The sequence below is a fragment of the Dendrobates tinctorius genome, unplaced genomic scaffold (genome assembly GCF_039654945.1).
Source record: "Dendrobates tinctorius isolate UK_male_01 unplaced genomic scaffold, ASM3965494v1 ptg000016l, whole genome shotgun sequence".
NCBI classification, from domain to species: domain Eukaryota; kingdom Metazoa; phylum Chordata; class Amphibia; order Anura; family Dendrobatidae; genus Dendrobates; species Dendrobates tinctorius.
In genome coordinates, this window is record NW_027361684.1 from 10,072,631 (window position 1) to 10,097,730 (window position 25,100).

Below are 25,100 nucleotides of genomic sequence, written 5' to 3' on the forward strand. Positions count from 1 at the left end.
GAAACAATGATGACAAGCACCAGCCTCCTTTTAAAGTGTTCAGTGGTGTCATTCTTACTTAATCATGACAGATTGATCCCCAGCCCTGTCCTCATCAACACCCACACCTGTGTTAATGGAGCAATCACTGAAACGATGTTAGCTGGTCCTTTTAAGGCAGGGCTGCAATGATGTTGAAATGTGTTTTGGGGGATAAAGTTCATTTTCTAGGCAAATATTGACTTTGCAAGTAATTGCTGTTAAGCTGATCACTCTTTATAACATTCTGGAGTATATGCAAATTGCCATTAGAAAAAATGAAGCAGTAGACTTTGTAAAAATTAATATTTGTGTCATTCTCTAAACTTTTGGCCATGACTGTATATAGGATGCCAATATTGCGGTATGTACGGCATATTGGCCTCGTATATGACATACAGGCTTTCGGCCTCCTATAAGACATACAGACTGTCGACCTCCTATTAAGTCTCCTATGAGACATACAGACTATCGTCCTCCTATTAGGCCTCCTATAAGACATACAGACTATCAGCCTCCTATTAGGCCCCCTATAAGACACACAGACTGTCGGCCTCCTATTAGGCCCCTTATGAGACATACAGACTGTCGGCCTATTATTAGGCCCCCTAAAAGACATACAGACTGTCGGCCTCCTATTAGGACCCCTATAAAACATACAGACTGTAGAATATAATGTAATAATGTATAATGTACCCCCCATGGTATATAACACATCCACATAGTATATAGCACAGCCCCAAAGTATATAACACAGCCCACATAGTATATAACAGCCCCACATGGTATATAGCACAGCACCACATAGTATACAGCATAGCACCACGGTATACAGCACAGCCTCACATGGTTTACAGCACAGGCCCATGGTATACAGCACAGCACCATGGTATATAGCACAGCCCCACATGGTATACAGCACAGCCCCACATAGAATCATAGAATCGTAGAGTTGGAAGGGACCTCCTGGGCCATCTGGTCCAACCCCCTGCTCAAAGCAGGATTCGCTAAATCATCCCAGTCAGATGTCTGTCCAGCCTCTGTTTGAAGACTTCCATTGAAGGAGAACTCACCACTTCTCGTGGCAGCCTGTTCCACTCATTGATCACTCTGTCAAAAAGTTTTTTCTAATATCTAATCTGTGTCTCCTCCCATTCAGTTTCATCCCATTGCTTCTAGTCTTTCCTTGTGCAAATGTGAATAAAGTTGATCCTTCTACAATGTGACAGCCCTTTAGATATTTGTAGACAGCTATTAAGTCTCCTCTCAGTCTTCTCTTTTGCAAACTAAACATTCCCAAATCCTGTAACCTTTCCTCATAAGACAGGGTTTGCAGACCGGTCACCATTCTGGTCGCTCTTTTCTGAACTTGCTCCAGTTTGTTGATGTCTTTTTTAAAATGTGGTGCCCAAAACTGGACACAATATTCCAGATGAGGTCTGACCAAAGAGGAATAGAGGGAAATAATGACTTCACGTGATCTAGACTGTATGCTTCTGTTAATACATCCTAGAATTGCATTTGCCTTTTTTGCTGCTGCATCACACTGTTGACTCATATTCAGTCTGTGATCTATTAGTATACCCAAGTCTTTTTCACATGTGCTGTCACTTAGCCCTATTCCTCCCATTCTATATATGCTTTTTTCATTTTTATTGCCCAGATGTAGTACTTTGCATTTCTCCCTGTTAAAAACCATTCTGTTAGTTGCTGCCCACTTCTCCAGTTTATTTAAATCTTTTTGAATCCTCTCTCTCTCTTCTCTAGTATTAGCTATCCCTCCTAGCTTTGTGTCATCAGCAAATTTAATCAGTTTACCCTCAATTCCTTCATCTAAATCGTTGATAAAGATGTTGAACAATGCAGGGCCCAGGACAGAGCCCTGTGGTACCCCACTTGAGACATTCTTCCAACTGGATGTGCAGCCATTTACGACCACTCTTTGGGTCCGATCACTAAGCCAGTTATGAATCCACCTAACAGTTGCCTTGTCCATTCCATACTTAGTCATTTTTTCAATAAGGATTGTATGAGAGACTTTGTCAAATGCTTTGCTGAAGTCAAGATATACTATATCTACAGCATTTCCTTGATCCACCCAATCAGTGATACCATCATAGAAGGAAATTAAGTTAGTCTGACATGACTTATTAGTTACAAACCCATGCTGACTCTGTTTAATCACTTCATTCTTATCCAGGTATTGACATACATGTTTAATAATTTGTTCAAAGATCTTTCCTGGTATAGAAGTCAGACTCACCGGCCTATAGTTGCCTGGGTCCACCTTCTTCCCCTTTTTGAAGATAGGAACAACATTTGCTCTTCTCCAGTCTTCTGGGACTTCTCCTGTTCTCCAAGAATTTTCAAAGATTATGGAGAGGGGTTCAAAAATTTCTTCTGCTATCTCCTTCAGTACTCTGGGGTGTAATTCATCTGGACCTGGAGACTTGAATTCATTTAGGTTAGCTAAGTGTTTCCTCACTATCTTTCTGTTTATAGATATCCTGGATTCTTCTATTCCCTTAATAGGACAGTGAACAACAGTTGATGTTACATTTCCTTTCTGAGAGAAAACAGATGCAAAATAGGAATTTAAAAGTTCAGCCTTCTCAACATCCTGTCTTACCATTTCATCATTTTCATCCTGTAAAAATCCTATAGCATCTTTGACTTTTCTTTTACTTTTGACATATCCCCAAAATCCTTTATTATTGCTTTTGACATCTCTTGCAAGCCTCAATTCATTTTCAGCTTCAGATAATCTGATTTGTGCCCTGCAGGTTCTGCAGACAGCATTATATTCTTCTTTAGATATGCCTCCCTCTTTCCATTTTATAAACATTTTTTTCTTCCTTTTTAGCATGTGCTTAAGTTCTGTGTTCATCCATCCTGGTTTCCTTAAATGCTTCCTATTCTTCCCTCTTTTCGGAATTGTTAACAACTGTGCTTTGAGAATTTCATTTTTCAAGATTTCCCATCCTTCCTGGACATTTTTGTCTTTAAGGATATCCAGCCATTGGATCCCTCCAATTCTCTTTCTGAATCCCTTAAAATCTGCCTTTCTGAAATCTAACCTTGACGTCTGAGTCTTCAGAGGTCTTCCGCCTCTAGTTATCCAAAATTCTAAAATAGCATGGTCGCTACCTCCTAGGGTCCCAGCCACTTTTACCTCCTCAACCATTTCCTCCCTGTTTATAAGGATTAGATCCAAGGTAGCAGTTCCCCTTTTCTCCCTTACCTTTTGGAAGATAAAGTTGTCAGCAAGAGAGGATAAGAATTTCCTTGACCTGTTAGTTTTGCCTGAGAGAGATTCCCAACAAATGTCTGGATAGTTGAAATCTCCCATGACAACTATGTCATATTTTTTGGAGAACTTGGCCATTTGATGCATAAAGAGTTCATCCATATCTTTAGCTTGCACAGGTGGCCTGTAGTAAATGTCTACAATGGTGTCCTTTCCATTGTTCTGTCCTTGTATTCTTACCCAAACAGTTTCCACAGAACTCCCAGTCTCTGAAGTTTCAATCTCTGTGCAGATATACGCGTTTCTAACATACAATGCGACACCCCCTCCTCGTTTATCAAGTCTGTTTCTTGCAAATAAGTTGTATCCTTCTAGTCTTGTATTCCAATCATGTGTATTGTCCCACCAAGTTTCAGTGATTCCAATTACATCATATTTCTTTTCCTGTGTTAGTAGTTCCAATTCTCCTTGTTTGTTGCCCACGCTTTGTGCATTAGTATAGAAACATTTTAGTTTGTGATTGGTTTCTCTTTCTCCAATATTTGTATTAATTAGATTCTTTCGTCTTTGTTCTTCCTTTCCACTTCTAATAGCAGAGTTCTCAATAGCATTTGTCAGGTGTATGGCTTTTTCTGGTCTTTTGCTTCCCTTCCCATGTTGTTCTAGTTTAACCCCTTCACCCCCAAGGGTGGTTTGCACGTTCATGACCGGGCCAATTTTTACAATTCTGACCACTGTACCTTTATGAGGTCATAACTCTCGAACGCTTCTATGGATCCCGGTGATTCTGACATTGTTTTCTCGTGACATATTGTACTTCATGTTAGTGGTAAAATTTCATTCAAATAACTTGCGTTTATTTGTGAGAAAAACGGAAATTTGGCGAAAATTTTGAAAATTTCGCAATTTTCCAACTTTGAATTTTTATGCCCTTAAATCACAGAGATACGGCACACAAAAAACTTGATAACTAACATTTCCCACATGATTACTTTACATCAGCACAATTTTGGAACCAAAATTTTTTTTTGTTAGGAAGTTATAAGGGTTAAAAGTTGACCAGCGATTTCTCATTTTTACAACACCATTTTATTTTTAGGACCACATCACATTTGAAGCCACTTTGAGGGGTCTATATGATAGAAAATACCCAAAAGTGACACCATTCTAAAAACTGCACCCCTTAAGGTGCTCAAAACCACATTCAAGAAGTTTATTAACCCTTTAGGTGTGTCACATGAAATTTTTTGAATATTTAAAAAAAAATGAACATCTAACTTTTTTTCATAAAAAAAATACTTCAGGTTCAATTTTTTTTATTTTAATAAGGGTAACAGGAGAAATTGAACTGCAAAAGTTATTGTGCAATTTGTCCTGAGTACGCAGATACCTGATATGTGGGGGGGGGAACGACTGTTTCGGCGCATGGCAGAGCTCAGAATGGAAGGAGCGCAGTTTGACTTTTTCAATGCAAAATTGGCTGGAATTCAGATTGGACGCCATGTCACGTTTGGAGAGTCCCTGATGTACCTAAACAGTGGAAACCCCCTACAAGTGACCCCATTTTGGAAACTAGACCCCCCAAGGAACTTATCTAGATATGTGGTGAGAACTTTGAACCCACAAGGGCTTTACAGAAGTTTATAACGTACAGCGGTACAATTAAAAAATCATATTTTTTCCACAAAAATGATCTTTTCACCCTCAATTCTTATTTTCCCAAGGGTAACAGGACCCTAAAAGTTATTGTGCAATTTGTCCTGAGTACGCTGATACCCCACATGTGGGGGTAAACCACTATTTGGGCGCATGGCAGAGCTCGGAAGGGAAGCAGCGCCACTTGACGTTTTTGGCTGGAATTGAGATCGGACACCATGTCGCGTTTGGAAAACCCCTGATGTACCAAAACAGTGGAAACCCCCCACAAATGACACCATTTTGGAAACTAGACCCCCTAAGGAACTTATCTAGATGTGTGGTGAGCACTTTGACCCCCCCAGTGCTTCACAGAAGTTTACAACGCCCGGGCGTGAAAATAAAAAATTCGTATTTTTTCCACAAACATGATCTTTTAGTCACCATTTTTTTATTTTCCCAAGGGTACCAGGAGAAATTGGACCCCAAAAGTTGTTGTCCAATTTGTCCTGAGTACGCTGATTTCCCATATGTGGGAGAAAACTACTGTATGGACACACGTCGGGGCTCGGAAGGGAAGCAGTGACGTTTTGGAATGCAGACTTTGATGGAATGGTCTGCGGGTGTCATGTGCGTTTGGAGAGCCCCTGATGTACCTAAACTATTGAAACTCCCCACAAGTGACCCCATTTTGGACACTAGACCCCCCACGGAACTTTTCTAGATGTGTGGTGAGCACTTTGAACCCCCAAGTGCTTCACAGAAGTTTATAACGCTCGGACGTGAAAATAAAAAAATCATTTTTTTTCCACAAAAATGATATTTTTGCCCCCAATTTTTTATTTTCCTAAGGGTAACAGGAGAAATTGGACCCCAAAAATTGTTTTGCAATTTGTCCTGAGTAGGCTGATACCCTACATGTGGGGGTAAAACACTGTTTGGGCGCATAGCAGAGCTTGGAAGGGAAGGAGCACCATTTGACTTTTTCAACTCAGAATTGGCTGGAATTGAGATCAGACGCCATGTTGCATTTGGAGAGCCCCTGATGTGCCCAAACAGTGGAAACCCCCAATTCTAACTCCAACCCGAACCCCAACACGCCCCTAACCCTAGCCCTAACCCTAGCCCTAACCCTAGCCCTAGCCCTAACCCTAACCCTACCCTAACCCTACCCCAACACACCCCTAGCCCTAACCCTAATGGAAAAATGGAAATAAATACATTTTTTTTATTTTATTATTTTTCCCTAACTAAGGGGGTGATAACGGGGGGTTTGATTTACTATTTATGGCGTTTATGTTTGGCGGCTGTCGCACGCTAAAAGACGCTTTTTATTGTAAAAATAGTTTTTGCATCACCACATATTGAGCGCTATAATTTTTCCGTATTTTGACCCACCGAGTCATGTGAGGTCTTATTTTTTGCGGGACGAGTTGACGTTTTTATTGGTACCATTTTCGGGCACGTGAAATTTTTTGATCGCTTTTTATTCCGATTTTTGTGACGCAGAATGAACAAAAACCAGCGTTTCATGAATTTCTTTTGGGGGGGTGCGTTTACACCGTTCCGCGTGCGGTAAAATTGATAAAGCGGTTTTATTCTTCGGGTCAGTACGGTTACAGCGATACCTCATTTAGGTCGTTTTTTTATGTTTTTGTCGGTTTTATGCAATGAAAACTATTTTATATAAAAAATAATTATTTTGGCATCGCTTTATTCTGCGAGTTATAACTTTTTTATTTTTTCACTGATGATGCTGTATGGCGGCTTGTTTTTTGCGGGACAAGATGACGTTTTCAGCGGTACCATGGATATTTATATGCGTCTTTTTGATCGCGCGTTATTGCACTTTTTGTTTGGCGGTATGATAATAAATCATTATTTTTTGCTTCGTTTTTTATTTTTGTTTTTTAAGGGGTTCGCTAAAGGGGTTAACTATTGGGACAGTTTTATAGGGCAGGTCGTTACGGACGCGGCGATACCTAATATGTGTACTTTTATTGTTTTTTTTTTTTATTATTTTCAAAAAATGAATTTATTGGGGAATATTTTTTTTTTTTTTTACTAATTTATTTGGCGATTTTTTAAATTTATTTTTACACTTTTTTTTAATTTTTTTTTAACTTTATTACATAGTCCCAGGTGGGACATCACTGTCCTGTGACAGATCGCTGATCTGTCACATCACAGATCACTGTGACAGATCAGCAATCTGTCACAGGCAGTGCACAAGGCTTCCTCATGCCTGCGCTTTGCAGGCACTGAGGAAGCCAGCTTCCCCAGGCCCCCGAAGGCCCCCGTCGCCATCTTGGATTCGGGGGCCTGGAGGAAAGGAGCCCCCCGCAGCAGCGCTGCACATTGCGCTGCCGTGGGGGGCTCAGGGAAGCACGGAGGGAGCCCCCTCCCTGCCGATGCTTCCCTTTAACCCCCGGTACACCGCGATCATGTTTGATCGCGGTGTGCAAGGGGTTAACGTGTCGGGGGCGGTCCGTGACCGCCCCTGACACATTGTGCCGGGTGTCAGCTGTGATAATCAGCTGACACCCGGCCGCGATCAGCGGCGCTCACCACGTGGGCGCCGCTGATCGCGGTAGACGTACTATCCCGTCCCCGGTCATACGGGCCCGGGTACCGTGGACGGGATAGTACATCTCATGTCAGGAAGGGGTTAAAGCTCTCCTTACAAGTGTAGCAAGGCGACAAGTGTATATACAGCTATATACATGATATACAGCACAGGCCCATGGTATACAGCACAGCCCCACATGGTATATAGCACAGCACCATGGTATATAGCGCAGCCCCACATGCTTTACAGCACCATGGTATACAGCACAGCCCCCCATTGGTATACAGCACCGCCCCACATGCAGTGGTGTAACTACAAAGTTATGGGCCTCGGTGCAAACTTTCAAATGGGGCCCCTCCATGCCAAAATACACACACATCTCCGCTCCGTACACCTCGTACACGTGCAACTTCGCTCCGTACACACGCAGCTCCACTACATACACCTCGTACACACGTGGCTCCTCTCTGTCCACCTCGTACAGATGCGGCTCCGTACACCTCATACACATGCGGCTCCGCTCCGTACATCTCATACACACACACACACGCGGTTCTGCTCTGTACACACGCAGCTCCCCTGTCCACCTCATACACATGCTGCTCCGTACACTTCTTAAACACACGGCTTGTCTTCGTACACCTCGTACACACACGGCTCCTCTCGGTCCACCTCGTACTCATGCGGCTCCGCTCCGTACACAGGCGGCTCCGCTCCGTACACCTCGTACACATGCGGCTCCGCTCCGTACACCTCATACACATGCGGCTCCGCTCCGTACACCTCATACACACACAGCTCTGCTCCGTACACACACAGCTCTGCTACATTCCCCCCCCCGTAAACCCCCCCTGATCCCACACTCACAGAAACTCTCGGATCCTCATCCAGCACATGACAACCTGCACAGCAGAGACCTGCAGACCCGAGGCTTCTGATCATGTGACCACTGACTCCTCCCCTCCTGTGACCTCATCACAGGTCCTGTGCCAGAAGAGAAGAACACAGCCTAGTGATGCGGTGGCTCCGTGAATGGGGGGCGTGGCGGCCCTGGCGCTATGGTATGTGCCCGTGCGTCCCTGCAAATCATGGGACGGGCTTTTAAAGGGCCCACGCATTTAAAGGGGCAGCATTTTTAAAGGGCCCCAGCGACCCTCGGGGCCCACCGGGCATTTACCCGGTACCCCACCAGGCCAGACCGAGCCTGGTCACAGCTGACTTTGCTCCCCCTCACTCAATAGACGCTTAATTACAAAAGATGAGAAAGATTGGGTCGGGTTCTGACCATTGTGGCTAAAAAACAAACCCGATTATATATAGGTAATTTTCTGATTACAAGTTCCCGTTAATTTAATACATCAGTCACAATTACAGAGAAACTTGTCTTATAGACCTAAATCAAGACTAACTTGCTATCTTATATATAGCATTTGCTGGCATTGCTACAGAGAAACCTTTGGCTCTACATGGGAGTATCCAATAATAAGCTATGGAATCTTTCTTTAATCTCTGTGGCGCTTTACCAAGGTCCATTCCAGACAGTCTGCGCTGCAACCCCGCAACCTCTGCTAATTAATAATGTAGTTTGCCATTGCAAGGATTTGGGGATTTAGCTTTGATTAGAACTTATCCAGGCGGTTCTTAAGTAAAAAAATCTACAAGCAGTTTCAATTTACACTTTCTCCCCAGACACAAGTTTTGTCTCCATGATCTGCTATTCATTACATACCTATCAGGATCCTGGGTTTGTAAAAATACATCAGATTTAGCAGAATGTACAGGAAGCCAAAATGTCAAAGCAATCATATTTCATACATATATACTTTTACATAAGGGACAGAATGAAAATAAACATAGGCTATCACACACTGTTAGACTAAATAACCACAAGAGGGGAACCGGTGGCACTCGTCTAGATGTGTATGCACAAAGATTGGCCCCCCTTCATCATCCAGGACTTTGCTTAACCTCTCATGTACTTTCTATTACTTTTGGGCCAATTTTCGACCCCCTTGTTGTCCAGGTATTTATACTAAAATTTGTAAAGTGACAGTGAAAATATAATAAGTGGCCATTAGTGATGAGGGTGTGTGCTTGAATACGGTGTTATCAGAGTAATGCCGTGTCCTAATTAAGTATTTTTGGCGTGCTCGAAAAAAAATGCTTGAGTCCCCGCGGCTGAATGTCTCACGGCTGTTCGACAGCCACAACACATGCAGGGTGTGCCTTTTTGTTAGGCAATCCCTGCATGTGTTTCAGCTGTTGAACAGACACACAGCAGTGGCTCAAGCATTTTTTTTGAGCACGCCAAAAATACTCGATTAGGACATGAGCATACTCTGATAACACCTTATCCAAGCACACTCGCTCATCGCTAGTGGTCACGCTAAGCGGCTTGCATAGACATGATAATATACCCAAGTAGCACGTTATGGCAGTAAAGCTGGTGTTTGCTACATCTGTAAGTTCTGACTCAATAATAAAGTGCACATAACCATACAGAGCTCAGTATCCCTATTGTAGGTATTCGCTCTGGTAGGTAATGGCAGGGCTGCAGTAACGAGGCAACACACAGGCTTAAAGTCCAATTTCAGTGGTTTAATGTCACTTTGCAAACAGCAGGTTAACAGAAAATAAGGGAAAAACAAATGTACTCCAGCTTGGAAAACCACTGGTCCCAGACTCACCCCCTTGCACGGGAAGGGCTTAACTAAGCAGCTGCTAGGTCCTGCGGCATCTGCCAGGTGCCATTCCCAGGGTTGTTGAGAGTCTTGCTGCTATAGTCCTGCAGCACGGGGATCCAGTATACAAGTTCAGGCTAAGTCAAGCCAAGTTCCTGTAACTTCCAGACACACTCACCATGTGACAAACACCAACCTCCATTACATAGCCCATAACCCCTCCCACAAGTGAGGTAGACATCACATGGGCTGATCACGTGACCATGACATCGTTGCAGGTCCTGTCTTTAGGGAAAAACCCGACCAAACATTAATCTGCTGGGAGAAATGTATCTCCCATCCAGTAAAACACCCTTTACTGTACCACAATCTCCAAAAGGCAAAAACTAGATGTAACGTCTGCCTCACCCCTGCTATTTCAATCGTGCTTCTGTTATTCTCTGCACAATATGTAAGATCCGATAGAATGCATCAAAATATCCTCACATAACAAGGCTTATCTCACCCATTATAGCAGCAGTAAAGACAGACCAGATTTACCTTTATTTCCGCGATCATCTCCCCAGGAGTTTTCAACTCGCCATTTTTCAAATTCTCCTTCTTGACCATCCTGGAGATATTAAAACAAAGTGTTCAATGTTAATGGGGTAGCTGGAAATAATATAAGAAAAGGGCAACTCTCCGAAAACTTGATTAAAAGCAACCAAAGACTTTTGGGTACTATTGCAGTAGATTTTTTTTTTTGGTGTGAACACTTAGGGTAGGTGCACACTAGGGTGACCGGATCTCATATGGGGGGGAAAAAATGTCAGAATATTGTTCGTCTGGACCCCAAAAAACGATTCCCCTTTCCAGATATTGAGAGAGCCAAAATTTGAGCTCGATCAAACGACGTTAACCCGTGCCGCTCAAAGTTTGAAAAAATCCAAATTGAGGTATTTTAAGATTTAGGTATTTTGCATAGTCTGTTAGACTATAAAGAATGTGACAACAACATTGCAGAAATAGCCCTGACCAAATTTTCGAACCATTTGTGGTATTTGAATGCAGAGTTGGTGGGATTATCGTTTTTTGATCCCACCATTACAGACAATGAAAAGTTGTTAATGGCTAATAAATTGCTCAGTAGCACAGATGAACCATCAGAGCACGCTAACCTACATGAGTTGATAATTTTACATAGTTATCTAATCTATTCTAGAGCTTTTGTTAAAGTAGTTTTTGAAACATCAGAATATAATGCTCGGCATTTGCTTACAACTTGCAGGACATATTGCTTTTGTTCTTCATCTTTTGTCAGAAGGTCGTTAAAGTCGGTTACTTCCTACCTCTTATTTTTTCTTTCCTAACTTTTGGATTTACAACCCTAGCGTGCTCTGATGGTTCATCTGTGCTACTGAGCAATTTATTAGCCATTAACAACTTTTCATTGTCTGTAATGGTGGGATCAAAAAACGATAATCCCACCAACTCTGCATTCAAATACCACAAATGGTTTGAAAATTTGGTCAGGGCTATTTCTGCAATGTTGTTGTCACATTCTTTATAGTCTAACAGACTATGCAAAATACCTAAATCTTAAAATACCTCAATTTGGATTTTTTCAAACTTTGAGCGACGAGCGGCACGGGTTAACGTCGTTTGATCGATCTCAAATTTTGGCTATCTCAATATCTGGAAAGGGGAATCGTTTTGTGGGGTCCAGATGGACAAAATTCCGACATCGATTTTTTGCGGTCACCCTAGTGCACACGGTCAGTAAACGCTGCGTACTAGCGCAGTGTCCAACCTGCAGCGTACAGATGTTACAGGACAGTGGATGGAATTTCAAGAAATCCCATGCCCACTATGTGTCCACAGACGCCAGCAGATCATCCTCGGAGACGGACATGAGGCGTGTCTCTCCAGTCCGCAGCATGTCTATTTATCTTGTGGAGACGTGAGCCTCTGCAAGATAAATGTCACCCGTACAATGTATTGGGCGTGGTGAATCCGAACAGTTCGGTGATCACAGAGGATTCACCTGCGTTCAATAACCGGCAGCGCATTGCGTCAAAAGTGCTGGCAATTACTGCAAGTGTGCACCTACCCTTATTGTATGTGACACCACACTACTTTAATCCCTAAGGGTGTGTGCACACGCTGCGGATTCTGCTGCGGTTCCGCAGCGGATTTGGCCGCTGCGGGTCTGCAGCAGTTTTTGCTGCGGTGTACAGTACCATTATTCCCTATGTGAATAAAAAACCGCAGTGCAGACGGTGCGGATTTTTCCGCGGTTTTCAAACCGCAGAAAGAATTTACATGTCAATTCTTTCTGCGGATTCCGCAGCGGTTTCCTATCTCCACCATTGTGGAGATGATAAACCGCAGGGCCAAACCGCAGGATAATCCGCAGGTCTTTTGACCTGCGGATTTACCTGCGGATTTTACAAAATCCGCGAGGCCAAATCCACACCCCATTCCGCAGCGTGTGCACGTAGCCTTAGGGACTGAGCTTAATAACCAGGCCAAATTTTAGAAATCCGACCAGTGTCGCTTCATGTGGTAATAACTCTGGAGAGCTTCATTGTATTCCAGCGATTCTGAAATTGTTTTCTTCGTGACATATTGTACTTTATGATAGTGGTAAAATGTAATCTTTGTGACTTGCATTTAGTTGTGAAAATATCACAATTTTGGCTAAAGTTTAAAAAAAAAAAAAAATAAATAAAATCGCAATTTTCAAACTTTCAATCTTTATATCCTTAAAAGCAGTTAGTCATACTGTATAAAATAATTAATAAATAACATTTCCCATATGTCATCTTTACATCTGCATCATTTTTAAAACGTCATTTTATTTTGTTACGATGTTACAAGAGTTAAAACCTTAGCAACAATCTCTCATTTTTTCAACAAAATTTACAAAGCCTGTTTCTATAGAGACCTATTCAGGTTTAAATGGAATTTGCGGGGCCTATATATTGGAACGTCCCCAAAAGTGATACCATTTAAAAAACGAACCCCTCAAATACTTCAAAACTGTTGTCAGGAAATTTTTAAACCCTTCATGTGCTACGCAAGAGTTAATGCAAAGTGGAATGGAAATTTTTTTTTTACCTTTAAATTGTTGCTTTAGCCCCATTTTTTTTTTTTTGCAAGCGGTAACACCAAAAAGTAGACCCCACAATTTGTTACCCACTTTATTTTAAGTGCAGCGATACCCCCACATGTACTCAAAATGTTTGGACAAACGGCAGAGCTCAGAACGGAAAGAGCAATATTTGAATTTTGGAACACAAACTGACTGAAAGAGATGGCGGGCACCATGTCACATTTGTGTGATACTAAAGAACCCAGACAGCGGAAACCCCATCCTCATTTTGGAAACTACACCCCTGAAGGGTTTTATCATGGGGTATAGTGAGGATTTTTAACCCAAAGGTACTACACAGAATTTGATAACATTAGGTAGTCATATTGAATATGTCGTCATATCGTCATAATTTTTTTTTACTTATGAATAAACCCTAAGGCTACTTTCTCACATCCGACTTTTGCAATCCGGCACGATGCGGCGAAAATTGTAAAAAGCGGATCCGGTACCGGATCTGTTTTGTTCACATAGAATGTAATGATCGCCGCATCGTGCCGGATGGACATGCGGCGCCTCCGGTTTTAGCCGGATACGGCAAACATGCGCGTCTGCAAAAAAATGTTCCCTGAGACGTTTTCTTGCAGCGCCGGAACTTTTTTTGCAGAGCGCATGCCTGGACACTGAGTTTTAACCCCACAAGTGCCCAGCGGGGTAAGAAAACTCTCTCTCTCCTTTAAATCTCAGGTCTCAGGAGCACCATATACGGCCACGGAGGACAATACGGTGTCAGCGCTTCATCCCGGATCCGGCTCTCAGGCTTTTCGTCGCACGGCGATGGAATACAAAAGCCGGATGTGTGGAAGTAGCCTAAGCCCAAATCTAATGGCAAAGAATTAAAGAAATAAAAATTATAAAATATAACAAAAATAATCTGACTAAGTGGTTGACACAGGGAGTATGATTTACTAATTATTGGGCTTTTTTGATTACTGTGATAGGGTCTACCACAGAGATCAAAAGTCAGGAACCAATTGAAAAATTCCTGCTGTTGATGGGTGCCGGCCGGCAGCTCTCAGCAGGCACACTACACATGCACCCACCATTTCCCTTCATGAAGAAAGCCGAGACTGGAGATTTTTGGATGCTGGGGGAACGATATTCACTTACTCTCAATCAGCATTTTAAAATGGAGATGAGGGAATAAGGCACCTTAGAGGCTACTGTTTCAATACATATCAGTGGTTGTTAAATCAAATTTTTCTATTGTCTTGGAAATTGCCCTACATCTTTGCCGGCCAATGAGGACTGTGTTATTCAGCTCTCATTTGCCTCTTAATTGCAAGTGGAGAGAAGCTCTGTCCAAATTGCTAGCCTGTTAAATGCTGTTGTCAGTCGGGCCGGAGTCACACTACCGTAGAATACAGCCGAATGCTAAGCGAAAAAACATTCCATAGCACACGGCACAGTTTTAAACTATGGGGCAGCTCATGTCAGCTTTTTTCCTCAAGCGTATTCGACGTGCGTGTAAAAATCGCAGCAGGCTGCGATTGACACCGAGACTCTCCATTGCAAGCCTATGGGTGCGAGAAAAAAATTAAAAATAAAAATCGCACAATACTCAGACCATGCGAGAGCTGTCCGATTATTACGCACCGATATCCTTTGAAAAGCAGGCAATTCATCTGCCGCATCCAGTAAAATCACAGAGTGACATGTTAAAATATACACATAGATATGTAGATGTCAGTGACACACATATATATATATATATATATATATATATATATATATATATATATATATATATATATATATATATATATATATATATATATATATATATACATACACACACACACACACACACACATATACACACAGTTGTGGCCAAAAGTATTGACACCCCTGCAATTCTGTCAGATAATACTCAGTTTCTTCCTGAAAATGATTGCAAACACAAATTCTTTGTTATTATTATCTTCAATTAATTTGTCTTAAATGAAAAAACACAAAAGAGAATTGTCCTAAAACCAAATTGGATATAATTCCACACCAAACATAAAAAAGAGGGTGGACAAAAGTATTGGCACTGTTCGAAAAATCATGTAATGCTTCTCTAATTTGTGCAATTAACAGCACCTGTAACTTACCTGTGGCACCTAACAGGTGTTGGCAATAACCAAATCACACTTGCAGCCAGTTGACATGGATTAAAGTTGACTCAACCTCTGTCCTGTGTCCTTGTGTGTACCACATTGAGCATGGAGAAAAGAAAGAAGACCAAAGAACTGTCTGAGGACTTGAGAAACCAAATTGTGAGGAAGCATGAGCAATCTCAAGGCTACAAGTCCATCTCCAAAGACCTGAATGTTCCTGTGTCTACCGTGCGCAGTGTCATCAAGAAGTTTAAAGCCCATGGCACTGTGGCTAACCTCCCTAGATGTGGACGGAAAAGAAAAATTGACAAGAGATTTCAACGCAAGATTGTGCGGATGTTGGATAAAGAACCTCGACTAACATCCAAACAAGTTCAAGCTGCCCTGCAGTCCGAGGGTACAACAGTGTCAACCCGTACTATCCGTCGGCGTCTGAATGAAAAGGGACAGTATGGTAGGAGACCAAGGAAGACCCCACTTCTTACCCCGAGACATAAAGCCAGGCTGGAGTTTGCCAAAACTTACCTGAAAAGCCTAAAACGTTTTGGAAGAATGTTCTCTGGTCAGATGAGACAAAAATAGAGCTTTTTGGGCAAAGGCATCAACATAGAGTTTACAGGAGAAAAAAAGAGGCATTCAAAGAAAAGAACACAGTCCCTACAGTCAAACATGGCGGAGGTTCCCTGATGTTTTGGGGTTGCTTTGCTGCCTCTGGCACTGGACTGCTTGACCGTGTGCATGGCATTATGAAGTCTGAAGACTACCAACAAATTTTGCAGCATAATGTAGGGCCCAGTGTGAGAAAGCTGGGTCTCCCTCAGAGGTCATGGGTCTTCCAGCAGGACAATGACCCAAAACACACTTCAAAAAGCACTAGAAAATGGTTTGAGAGAAAGCACTGGAGACTTCTAAGGTGGCCAGCAAAGAGTCCAGACCTGAATCCCATAGAACACCTGTGGAGAGATCTAAAAATGGCAGTTTGGAGAAGGCACCCTTCAAATATCAGGGACCTGGAGCAGTTTGCCAAAGAAGAATGGTCTAAAATTCCAGCAGAGCATTGTAAGAAACTCATTGATGGTTACCGGAAGCGGTTGGTCGCAGTTATTTTGGCTAAAGGTTGTGCAACCAAGTATTAGGCTGAGGGTGCCAATACTTTTGTCTGGCCCATTTTTGGAGTTTTGTGTGAAATGATCAATGTTTTGCTTTTTGCTTCATTCTCTTTTGTGTTTTTTCATTTAAGACAAATTAAATGAAGATAATAATACCAAAGAATTTGTGTTTGCAATCATTTTCAGGAAGAAACTAAGAATTATCTGACAAAACTGCAGGGGTGTCAATACTTTTGGCCACAAATATATATATATATATATATATATATATATATATATATATATATATATATATATATATATATATATATATTTTACATAGATAAAAGAAAAGTCGGCAATTCAGCAACCGTGTACTGTAAAATCATACCAAGAGCCTACAGCATAGAATAGATGGATTACATACAATATATACACATAGAATAGGGACTTGCACAGATGTCAGTGACAAATCCAATTAGTACAGTGTGTGTGCAGCTTACTGTATATGTATTTAATAAAAGATTATTTTTCTGAAAAAAAATGACGTGGGCTCCCACGTAATTTTCTTAACCAGCAGAGGGAAAGCCAACGGCTGCGAGACGATGTTTACAGCCTGGGAAGGAGGCAATACCCATGGAGCTTGCCAGGCTATTAATATAAGCTCACTGCTGTATACTTAGCCTTTACTGGCTATTAAAATCGGGGACCCTAAAAAAAAATTAAGTAGGGTCCCCCTATAATAACCAGCAAAGGCTATGCAGACAGCTGTGGGCTGATATTAATAGCTTAGTAAGGGGCCATGGATACTGACCCCCCAGGCTAAAAACATCAGCTCTCATCCACCCCAGAAAAAGTGCATCTCTAAGATGTGCCAATTCTGGCACTTAGCCTCACTCTTCCCACTTGCCCTGTAGGGGTGGCAAGTGGGGTGGTAGTTGGGGGGGGTTGAGGTCACCTTTGTATTATCAGGTGACATCAAGCCCCAGGGTTAGTAATGGAGAGATTCCCCCATTACTAACCCCATAGTCATATGGTAAAAAAAACACAAAACACACACACAGAGAAGAAAGTCCTTTAATTGAAATGACACAGACTCCTTTAATAAATCTTAATTGAACCATACTTACGACCTCATCCATTTCACCGATGCCATTGTCTTCTGCAAAAGAGTTAAAAAAGCAAACAACAATATTCCTCACCTTTCCGCAGAGAATATGAAAATCCATTTGTCCCACGAAGGGTTTAGCTCATTTAGAAGGCAGGCTGCATGGTTGCATGATGCGACCACACAGCGTGCTATCCAGCAGAGACACTGAGCAGCGTGTGCTACTGCTGACCAGTGTCTCCCTGTGAACTCCTATTACATGTCTGACAGCCTCACGAGAGGGAGACAGACAGGTCCTGGGAGTTCACAGTCAATGAACTCACTTCACCTTTTTGATGTCAGCGCGAGCACCGTGGGAAAATTTCCTACCGCGCTCGCTCTGACGTCACATAGGTGAAGTGAGTTCATTGGCTGTGAACTCCCAGGACATGTCTGACAGCACCGCGAGCAGGAGAACTTTCTCTCGCTCACGGTGCTGTCAGACAGGTAATAGGAGTCCACAGGGAGACACTGAGCACACGCTGCTCAGTGTCTCTGCTGGATGACAGACTATGGTCCCATCATGAAACCATGCCGCCTGTCATTCTTTCATCGATCGCTGATGAGTTGCCATAAAGAACCTCGTGCCTGTCAGGGCTGGCCTTCATATAAGACCCTGATTTTTCCTGTATACAGTAACTCTGTGGTATTGCTGTATACATATATCAGCTGATTCAAGTCCCCTAAGTGGAAATAAAGGTTCACTTCGTCACCTTTTCCTCCATTAAAATGAAAGAAATAAAAAAAATACGTGTGCTCCCCGTTTGCAAAAGTCTGCTCTATAAACAATTTAAAATTCCTTAACCATATCGCAAATAAATGAAATCAAAATGCCAGAATTGTGGAATTTTGGCTACCTCAACACCGCCAAAAAAGCAATCACAACATTGTATTTAACCCAAAATGATACAGTATATTTAAACCCTTTCCAACCTTAGACATATAGGTACACCTACGGTCGCCCCCCCCCCCCCCGCCCGTTTGCGGCGTGCTCTTGCGATGAGCCTGCAACTTTTCTGGCACATGACAGCTGATTTCATCAGCTGGCAAGTGCCCCTAACAGCCGAGGGTGGAATCGCGATCCACCCTGCAGCTGTTAACATGTTAAATGCTGCTGTCAATCTCTGTTCACGCCGGAAGCGTCAATAATCCTGCCCATGTCACATGACTGCATGTTGCCGATGGGTTGGCATGACAACTCAAGGTCTGCAGTAGATTCCTGTGGTTGCCATTGCCGGATAGTTATGAGTGCTGCCCAACGGCCGGCGCTCATAGTAGGTGAGCATCAGCACAAGCGATCAGATGATATTTAAAAATATATAAAAAAAAAAGTTTAAGTCACCCCCCCTTTTGCCCCATTCAAAATAAAATAAAAAATACACATTTGATATCGCCAAGTTCAGAAATGCCTGATCTATCAATATATAAAAAGAATTAATCTGATTGGTAAAAAGCGTAATGAGAAAAAAAAATCAAAATGCCAGTATTACGTTTTTTTGGTCGCACCAACATTAAATTAAAATGCAATAATGGGTGATCAAAAGATCGCATCTACACCAAAATGGTACCAATAAAAAATTTAACTCAGCACACAAAAGATAAGCCTTCACCCAGCCCCAGATCAAGAAAAAATGTACGGGTCTCAGAAAATGGAGAGACTTTTTTTTTCCCTAGAGAAACTTTGGATGTTTTTCACCACTTAAATAAAAAAGAACCATTACATGGGAACTCTTAATGACCTGAATAATCATAATGGAAGGTCAGTTTAGCATTTAGTGAACAGGGAACAGGGTAAAAGAACAAAACAAAAAAAAAAAAAAAAAACAATTGTGGTCAATTCGTTTTGCAAAAATTAAGCCCTCATGGCTATATCGAAGGAAAAAAAAAAAAAGAAGTTATGGCTCTTGAAAGAAGAGGAGAGAAAAAAAAAGCAAAAAAAAAAAATAATTTGAAAATCACCTGGTCAGGAAAGGGTTAAAGCCAGTAATGCCTTGTAACATCTATCTTATTAACAGAAACAAACAATAAAAATAATGAGTATTATTTCATCAGTATTTGTATACCAAAACCAGGAGTGTCTTCAATTTTACTTATATTAAATGTATTGCCTAAATAAAATTTGGGAGTTTTAATTTTTGTCATAGATCTCTCCATTGTCTGAAATACTGGATATCACAGCTATAATAGGTTTTCATGTGAGATAGAAGTGCTATGCATTAGTTTGGGACACAAAGTACCGTAATAACTTTTTAAACATTTTTGTAATCTGATTTGTATGTGATGCACGAACACTAAATAGTCTAAGTTGGTGAAGTGAGAAAAATATAGGCAGAAATTACATTTATGGGATCAAATAATTAAAAATGGGCATGTGCATATGTTTTCACCCCTTTTGCTATGAAGTCCCTAAAAATTTCCAGCGCAAACAATTACCTTCATCAACCACACGCTTAGTGACAGGAAATCCACCTGTGTTTAGTCAAGGAGGACATTAATCAGAGAGGCGGCACAGAGACCAAAGGTAACCCTGAAGGAGCTACAGCGTTCCCAAGCAGAGACTGAAGTATCTCTCCATACGACCACAATAAGCTGTAAGGCCGGGTCACACTTGTGAGAAACTCGCACGAGTCTCGCATCTCAATGCCCGGCACTGCCGCCGTCACTCGGGACTGGAGTGTGCGGCTGCATGTATTTCTATGCAGCTGAGCGCTCCGGTCCGAATGCCGGCAGCAGTGCCGGGCATTGAGATGCGAGACTCGTGCGAGTTTCTCGCAAGTGTGACCCGGCCTTATACTCAATAAAGGTGGCCAGAAAAAAAAGTATTTATGTACATACAAAAAATATAAAGCTTCTATTGAGTTTGTCAAAAGACATGTGGGAGACTCGCCAAATGTATAGAGGAAGGTGCTGTGGTCAGAGGAGACTATGTCTGTTACCAAACCAACATTACTCATGTTTTTCAGCAACAGGGACCGGGAAAATGGTCCAAGTGGAGGGGAAGATGGATGGTGTGAAGTACAGGGATATTCTTGAGCAAAACTTGATTTAGTCTGTCACCACAGGAAACCATTTAACATGAAGGATCTGGAGCAGATTTGCCTTGAGGAATTGGCAAAAATCCCAGTGGCAAGATGTGGAAATCTCATAGAGACTTATCTAAAGCGACTTACAGCTGTAATTGCCGCAAAAGGAGGCTCTACAAAGCACTGACTTTAGGGAAGTGAATAGATATGCACACTGAAGTTTTCAGTTATTTTGTCCTATTTGTTGTTTGTTTCGCAATAAAAAGAAAACCAAAATGTTCACAGTTGTAGGAATGTTGTCTACGTGAACTGATGCAAACCCTCAAAATAAACAGTGAAATTGCAGGTTGTGAGGTAGCAAAACACAAAAAATGCCAAGGGGGTGTGTGAATACCTCTGCAAGCCACTGTACAAACACTGATACAAAATACTGATGTGTGAATGAGGCCTAGATAGAGATTGTTTCAGGATCAAGCAGAAAATGCTGCAGACCAAGGCCTCACTTAGGCTAGCGTTTCCTGGAGCTGCGCATGGCCGTCGTGAAGCTCCGCCCACGGCCACGCCTCCTCCGTCAGCTCCGCCTATGGGCGCCTGACCTGCGCCAAACGCACTGTGTTGCATTTTGGTGCAATCAGCGCACCGTCAAAAGGACGCATGTGCCGGCAAACGCATACCTGCGCACAGCCTGCGTACCCAATGCTAGGCAGAGCTGACCAGAGGAGGCGCGGTCGTGGGCAGAGCCTCACAGCGGACGTGCGCATCCCTCCGCAGCTCCAGGAAACGCTAGTGTGAAACTAGCCTTACACATCCGAATTTTCCCCGTATGAGAAAAGAGATCGATTGTTGGGGGATTACACTTTGCTCAGAGTTTGATACGAGTGGCATCAGTTTTTCTCGAACATGGATGGGGAAAAAAAAAAGAAAAGCTTCTCCACCTCCACTTTCTCAACAGTTCGAGAAAATTGAACCACACTCAGATGTCATCTGAGTGCAGTCCGATTTTTTTTCACAAACCCATAGACTTGCATTGCAGATTTGGATCCAACCATTGGATCAAAATTGGACATGTCTCAGCTCGGAAATCATGGCCTGCGGAGAATCATGAACATTTGAAAGCCCCATAGACTGACAGGTATGAGTGCTATCCGTGAAAGTCATGCAAAGCACTCATACACAAAGATCAGACATGTGAATGAGGCTTAACCCACATTAAGGTTTCCTATAATTTCAAGTTTAATGGAAAAAAACAAAACAATTTAGTGCCTCTTTAACTGGTTGGCACACAGTGCGATATGTTATGCAGTCATGCCAAAACCCCTTTCCTTTTTTTAGTTAAAAAAAAACCCAAAAAAAACAAAAAAAAAAAAAACTTACTTTTATTTTAATAGGTTTCTCTAAAAAATGTAAGCTCTCTTAAGTATACTTTTCAAAGAACAAAAAAAGCCGGGGAGAACCAATTGCACCCATCACACTGAGAGGAAGCTTATCTGATGCCTTTGATGATATTACGTGAAGTCCAAGGGTTAACAAGGCAGAGTCACAAGCTCATCTCCTACCAGCAACATGAAAAAGGTTTTAATGTTTTTCAAATATAATTGTGGATTTACCTTTTCTTAATCCTTTACCAAAGTTATTGGGAAGCACAAATTCCCAGCAAGATTTTCTTTCGCCATTATTCCATTTTATTAGATAATCCAGATAAGAACCGGAGAAGTACAGCATTCTGTAACCCCCTGGGAGGGAGGAACAACAAGCCAGGAGGTCGGTGTACAAATTTGATGTTAATGAATCTCCTCCCGGGGGTAGTTTCTCAGCGTAAAACATTCATTAGGTCAAGATCATTACATAACATAAGCGGTCTAATTTTCTGCTCTGATGTAAGGCTATGTGCACACATTGCGGATTCTGCTGTGTTTCCGCAGCGGTTTTGGCCCTGCGGAAACGCAGCAGTTCCGCAGACCAAGTACAGTACCATGTTATCCTATGGCATTTCAAAACCACTGTGCTCACGCTGCATTTTTTTCCGTGCGATTTTGCTGCGGTTTACAAACCGCAGCATGTCAATTGTTTTGGGCGGATTCCGCAGCGGTTTCACACTTTTAACATAGTAGAGGTGTGAAACCGCAGGGCAAAACCGCAGGAAAACCACAGGTCACTTTACCTGCGGTTTTACCTGCGGATCCGCGCGGAAAAACCTGCAGGTGAATCTGCAGCGTGTGCACATAGCCTTAGTATTCTACAGAGTTATGTGAGTGGTGAGAGGCACAGGTTTCAAATAAAGGGCTGCTTTCTCACAAAGCACATTTTAATTAATAGATCTTGGAATAATAATTTCCACAATTGGATATGTCTAAAAAAATGTTCCTGTGCTGAGATAATCTTATAAATGTGCCCCTGCTGTGTATTGTGTAATGGCTGTGTCTGATCATACAGGAACATGGTCTGATCATACCACATCTCCTGGGCAGGGGAGGAAGCAAAAGAGAGGATACAGACAGGACAGGACAGCAGGGGATCACAAATAATTCTTTTTGTGAGGCCTGTTTTTTTAAGAAATGTTTTACATTAAAGAAAGAATCAGCTGTGATCCCCTGCTGTCCTATCTGTATACTCTTACGTCCTCCCCTGCCCAGGAGCTGTGGTATGATCAGACCATGCCTCTCTACGGTCACACATGGCCATTACACACAGCAGGGGCACATTTATAAGATCTCAGCACAGGAAAATTTTTTGATATGCATCCAATTGTGGAAATTATTATTATTGAAAGATCTATTGATTCAACTTAACTTTGCTCATGGGAAAACCTCTTTAAAGGGTTACTCCCATCTTCGTAGATGGATATTGTTGGGCAGTGCCTGTAAAAACTTCCACTTGTGAAACTTACTACTCATTAAAATTTGGTACCGTTTTTGACCGATTATCCTCTGAAGGTGGGTGTAGACATCCTGGTTTCAGAAGCTGAATGCAGTGAGCTAAAGAAGACGCGCGCATGCGCATGGTAAGTATTGCGCTAGCGATGAAGCCGGCTGTTGTGAACTCCCTTGCTCGGATTTCTGAGCCGAAGCTCCCTCTGGTGGTTACTGAGAGTAGTGGAGCTGGCCAGGTGGATGGAGGTTCTCCACCTGACGATAATAGGGAATCTGGGATTGCTGGCTGGGAGCATATAATGGAGCTGGCTGCTCTTGAAGGTTGCTGGTGATTTTTTCCTCTGTGTGCATTTGGAGCTCTTTGTCCCCTGCCTGATCTGCATGTTCAGCTAAGTGATTCTTTTGCTTATCCTTTGCATCTAATCTGGTTGTCTTTTTTTGCTTTGCTGCTAGGGTTCGGCGAGCTCCCTGCTGGGGGCAGCGCTGGGTCCTGCTTCATATGTTGCAGCTTGTTCAGTCCCCTGTTATGTTAGTATCTTTTTGCTTGCTGCCAGTTTATACCAGAGTGCTGATCTAGCGGGTGTGAGATCGTGTGATCTTAGGTTTTTTTGTATATCAGAAGTGTTGGACTTTTTCAGGGTTTTGTGCATGATTGCGACAGTATCTTTTTCTGTCCTGTCCTGTCTAGACAGCTTGGGCCCCACCGTTTGCTCAGTCTGTTCTCTGCCTGTGTTTGTGTCTCATCTTGTCTCACCGACAATATATGTTTGGGGGCTGTCTATTCCTTTGGGGACCTGCTCCGGGGCAGTTTAGATTTCATCTTTCTGTCTTTAGGCTTAGTTAGTCCTCCGGCTGTGACGAAGCGTCTAGGGCATCGTAGGAACGCTCCACGGCTACTGCTAGTTGTGCGGATAGGATCAGAAGTCTGCAATCCGCTTAGTTACCAAGCTCTCTGGTCTTCTGGTGGCTTAGCCTGATCCTGCCATCCTCCTCGGTGACCCACTCATAACAGAATCACCAACCTAACCGCAGACTCTAGGGTACTCAAAAGAAGGAAAGAATTGCAAAAAAAAAAAGTGGCAGAATTTTTTCTTCTCTATATATTGTTTCCTCTTTTTCTCTGGGGCTGTAGGAGGATTTTTTCTTTGATGGAGACTAAGCAATTATCCAATTGTGTTGAGCAGCTCGCTGCGAAAGTGAGGGGAATTTCTGCCTATCTCGCTCAATCATCTGCTGTAGAACCAAAGATCCCTACTCCTGATGTGTTTTCTGGGGATCGGTCTAAATTTTTGAATTTCAAGAATAACTAAACTATTTCTTGCCTTGAAGCCTAATTCATCGGGGAGCTCGGTGCAGCAGGTTAAAATTGTCATCTCATTGCTGCGCGGCGATCCCCAGGATTGGGCTTTTTCTCTGACACCTGGAGATCCTATTCTGGCTAATGTGGATGCGTTTTTTCAGGCCTTGGGGTTGTTGTATGATGAACCTAATACTATTGATCATGCTGAGAAGACCTTATTGGCATTGAACCAGAGTCAGGATGCTGCAGAGTTATACTGCTAGAAGTTCCGAAAGTGGGCGGTCCTTATT

At 42.4% G+C, this 25,100-nt stretch overlaps 1 protein-coding gene across 3 annotated transcripts in view; it reads right to left on the reverse strand.

Annotated features, from left to right (window-relative positions):
* The window catches only part of BLMH (bleomycin hydrolase), a 120,079-nt gene that overhangs the window by 15,512 nt on the left and 79,467 nt on the right, over positions 1-25,100 (reverse strand). For all 3 annotated transcript variants that reach the window (XM_073565431.1, XM_073565434.1, XM_073565433.1), the window contains exon 11: positions 10,691-10,760. In XM_073565431.1, the coding sequence (XP_073421532.1) occupies positions 10,691-10,760 (70 nt within the window). The remainder of the gene's footprint in view (positions 1-10,690; positions 10,761-25,100) is intronic.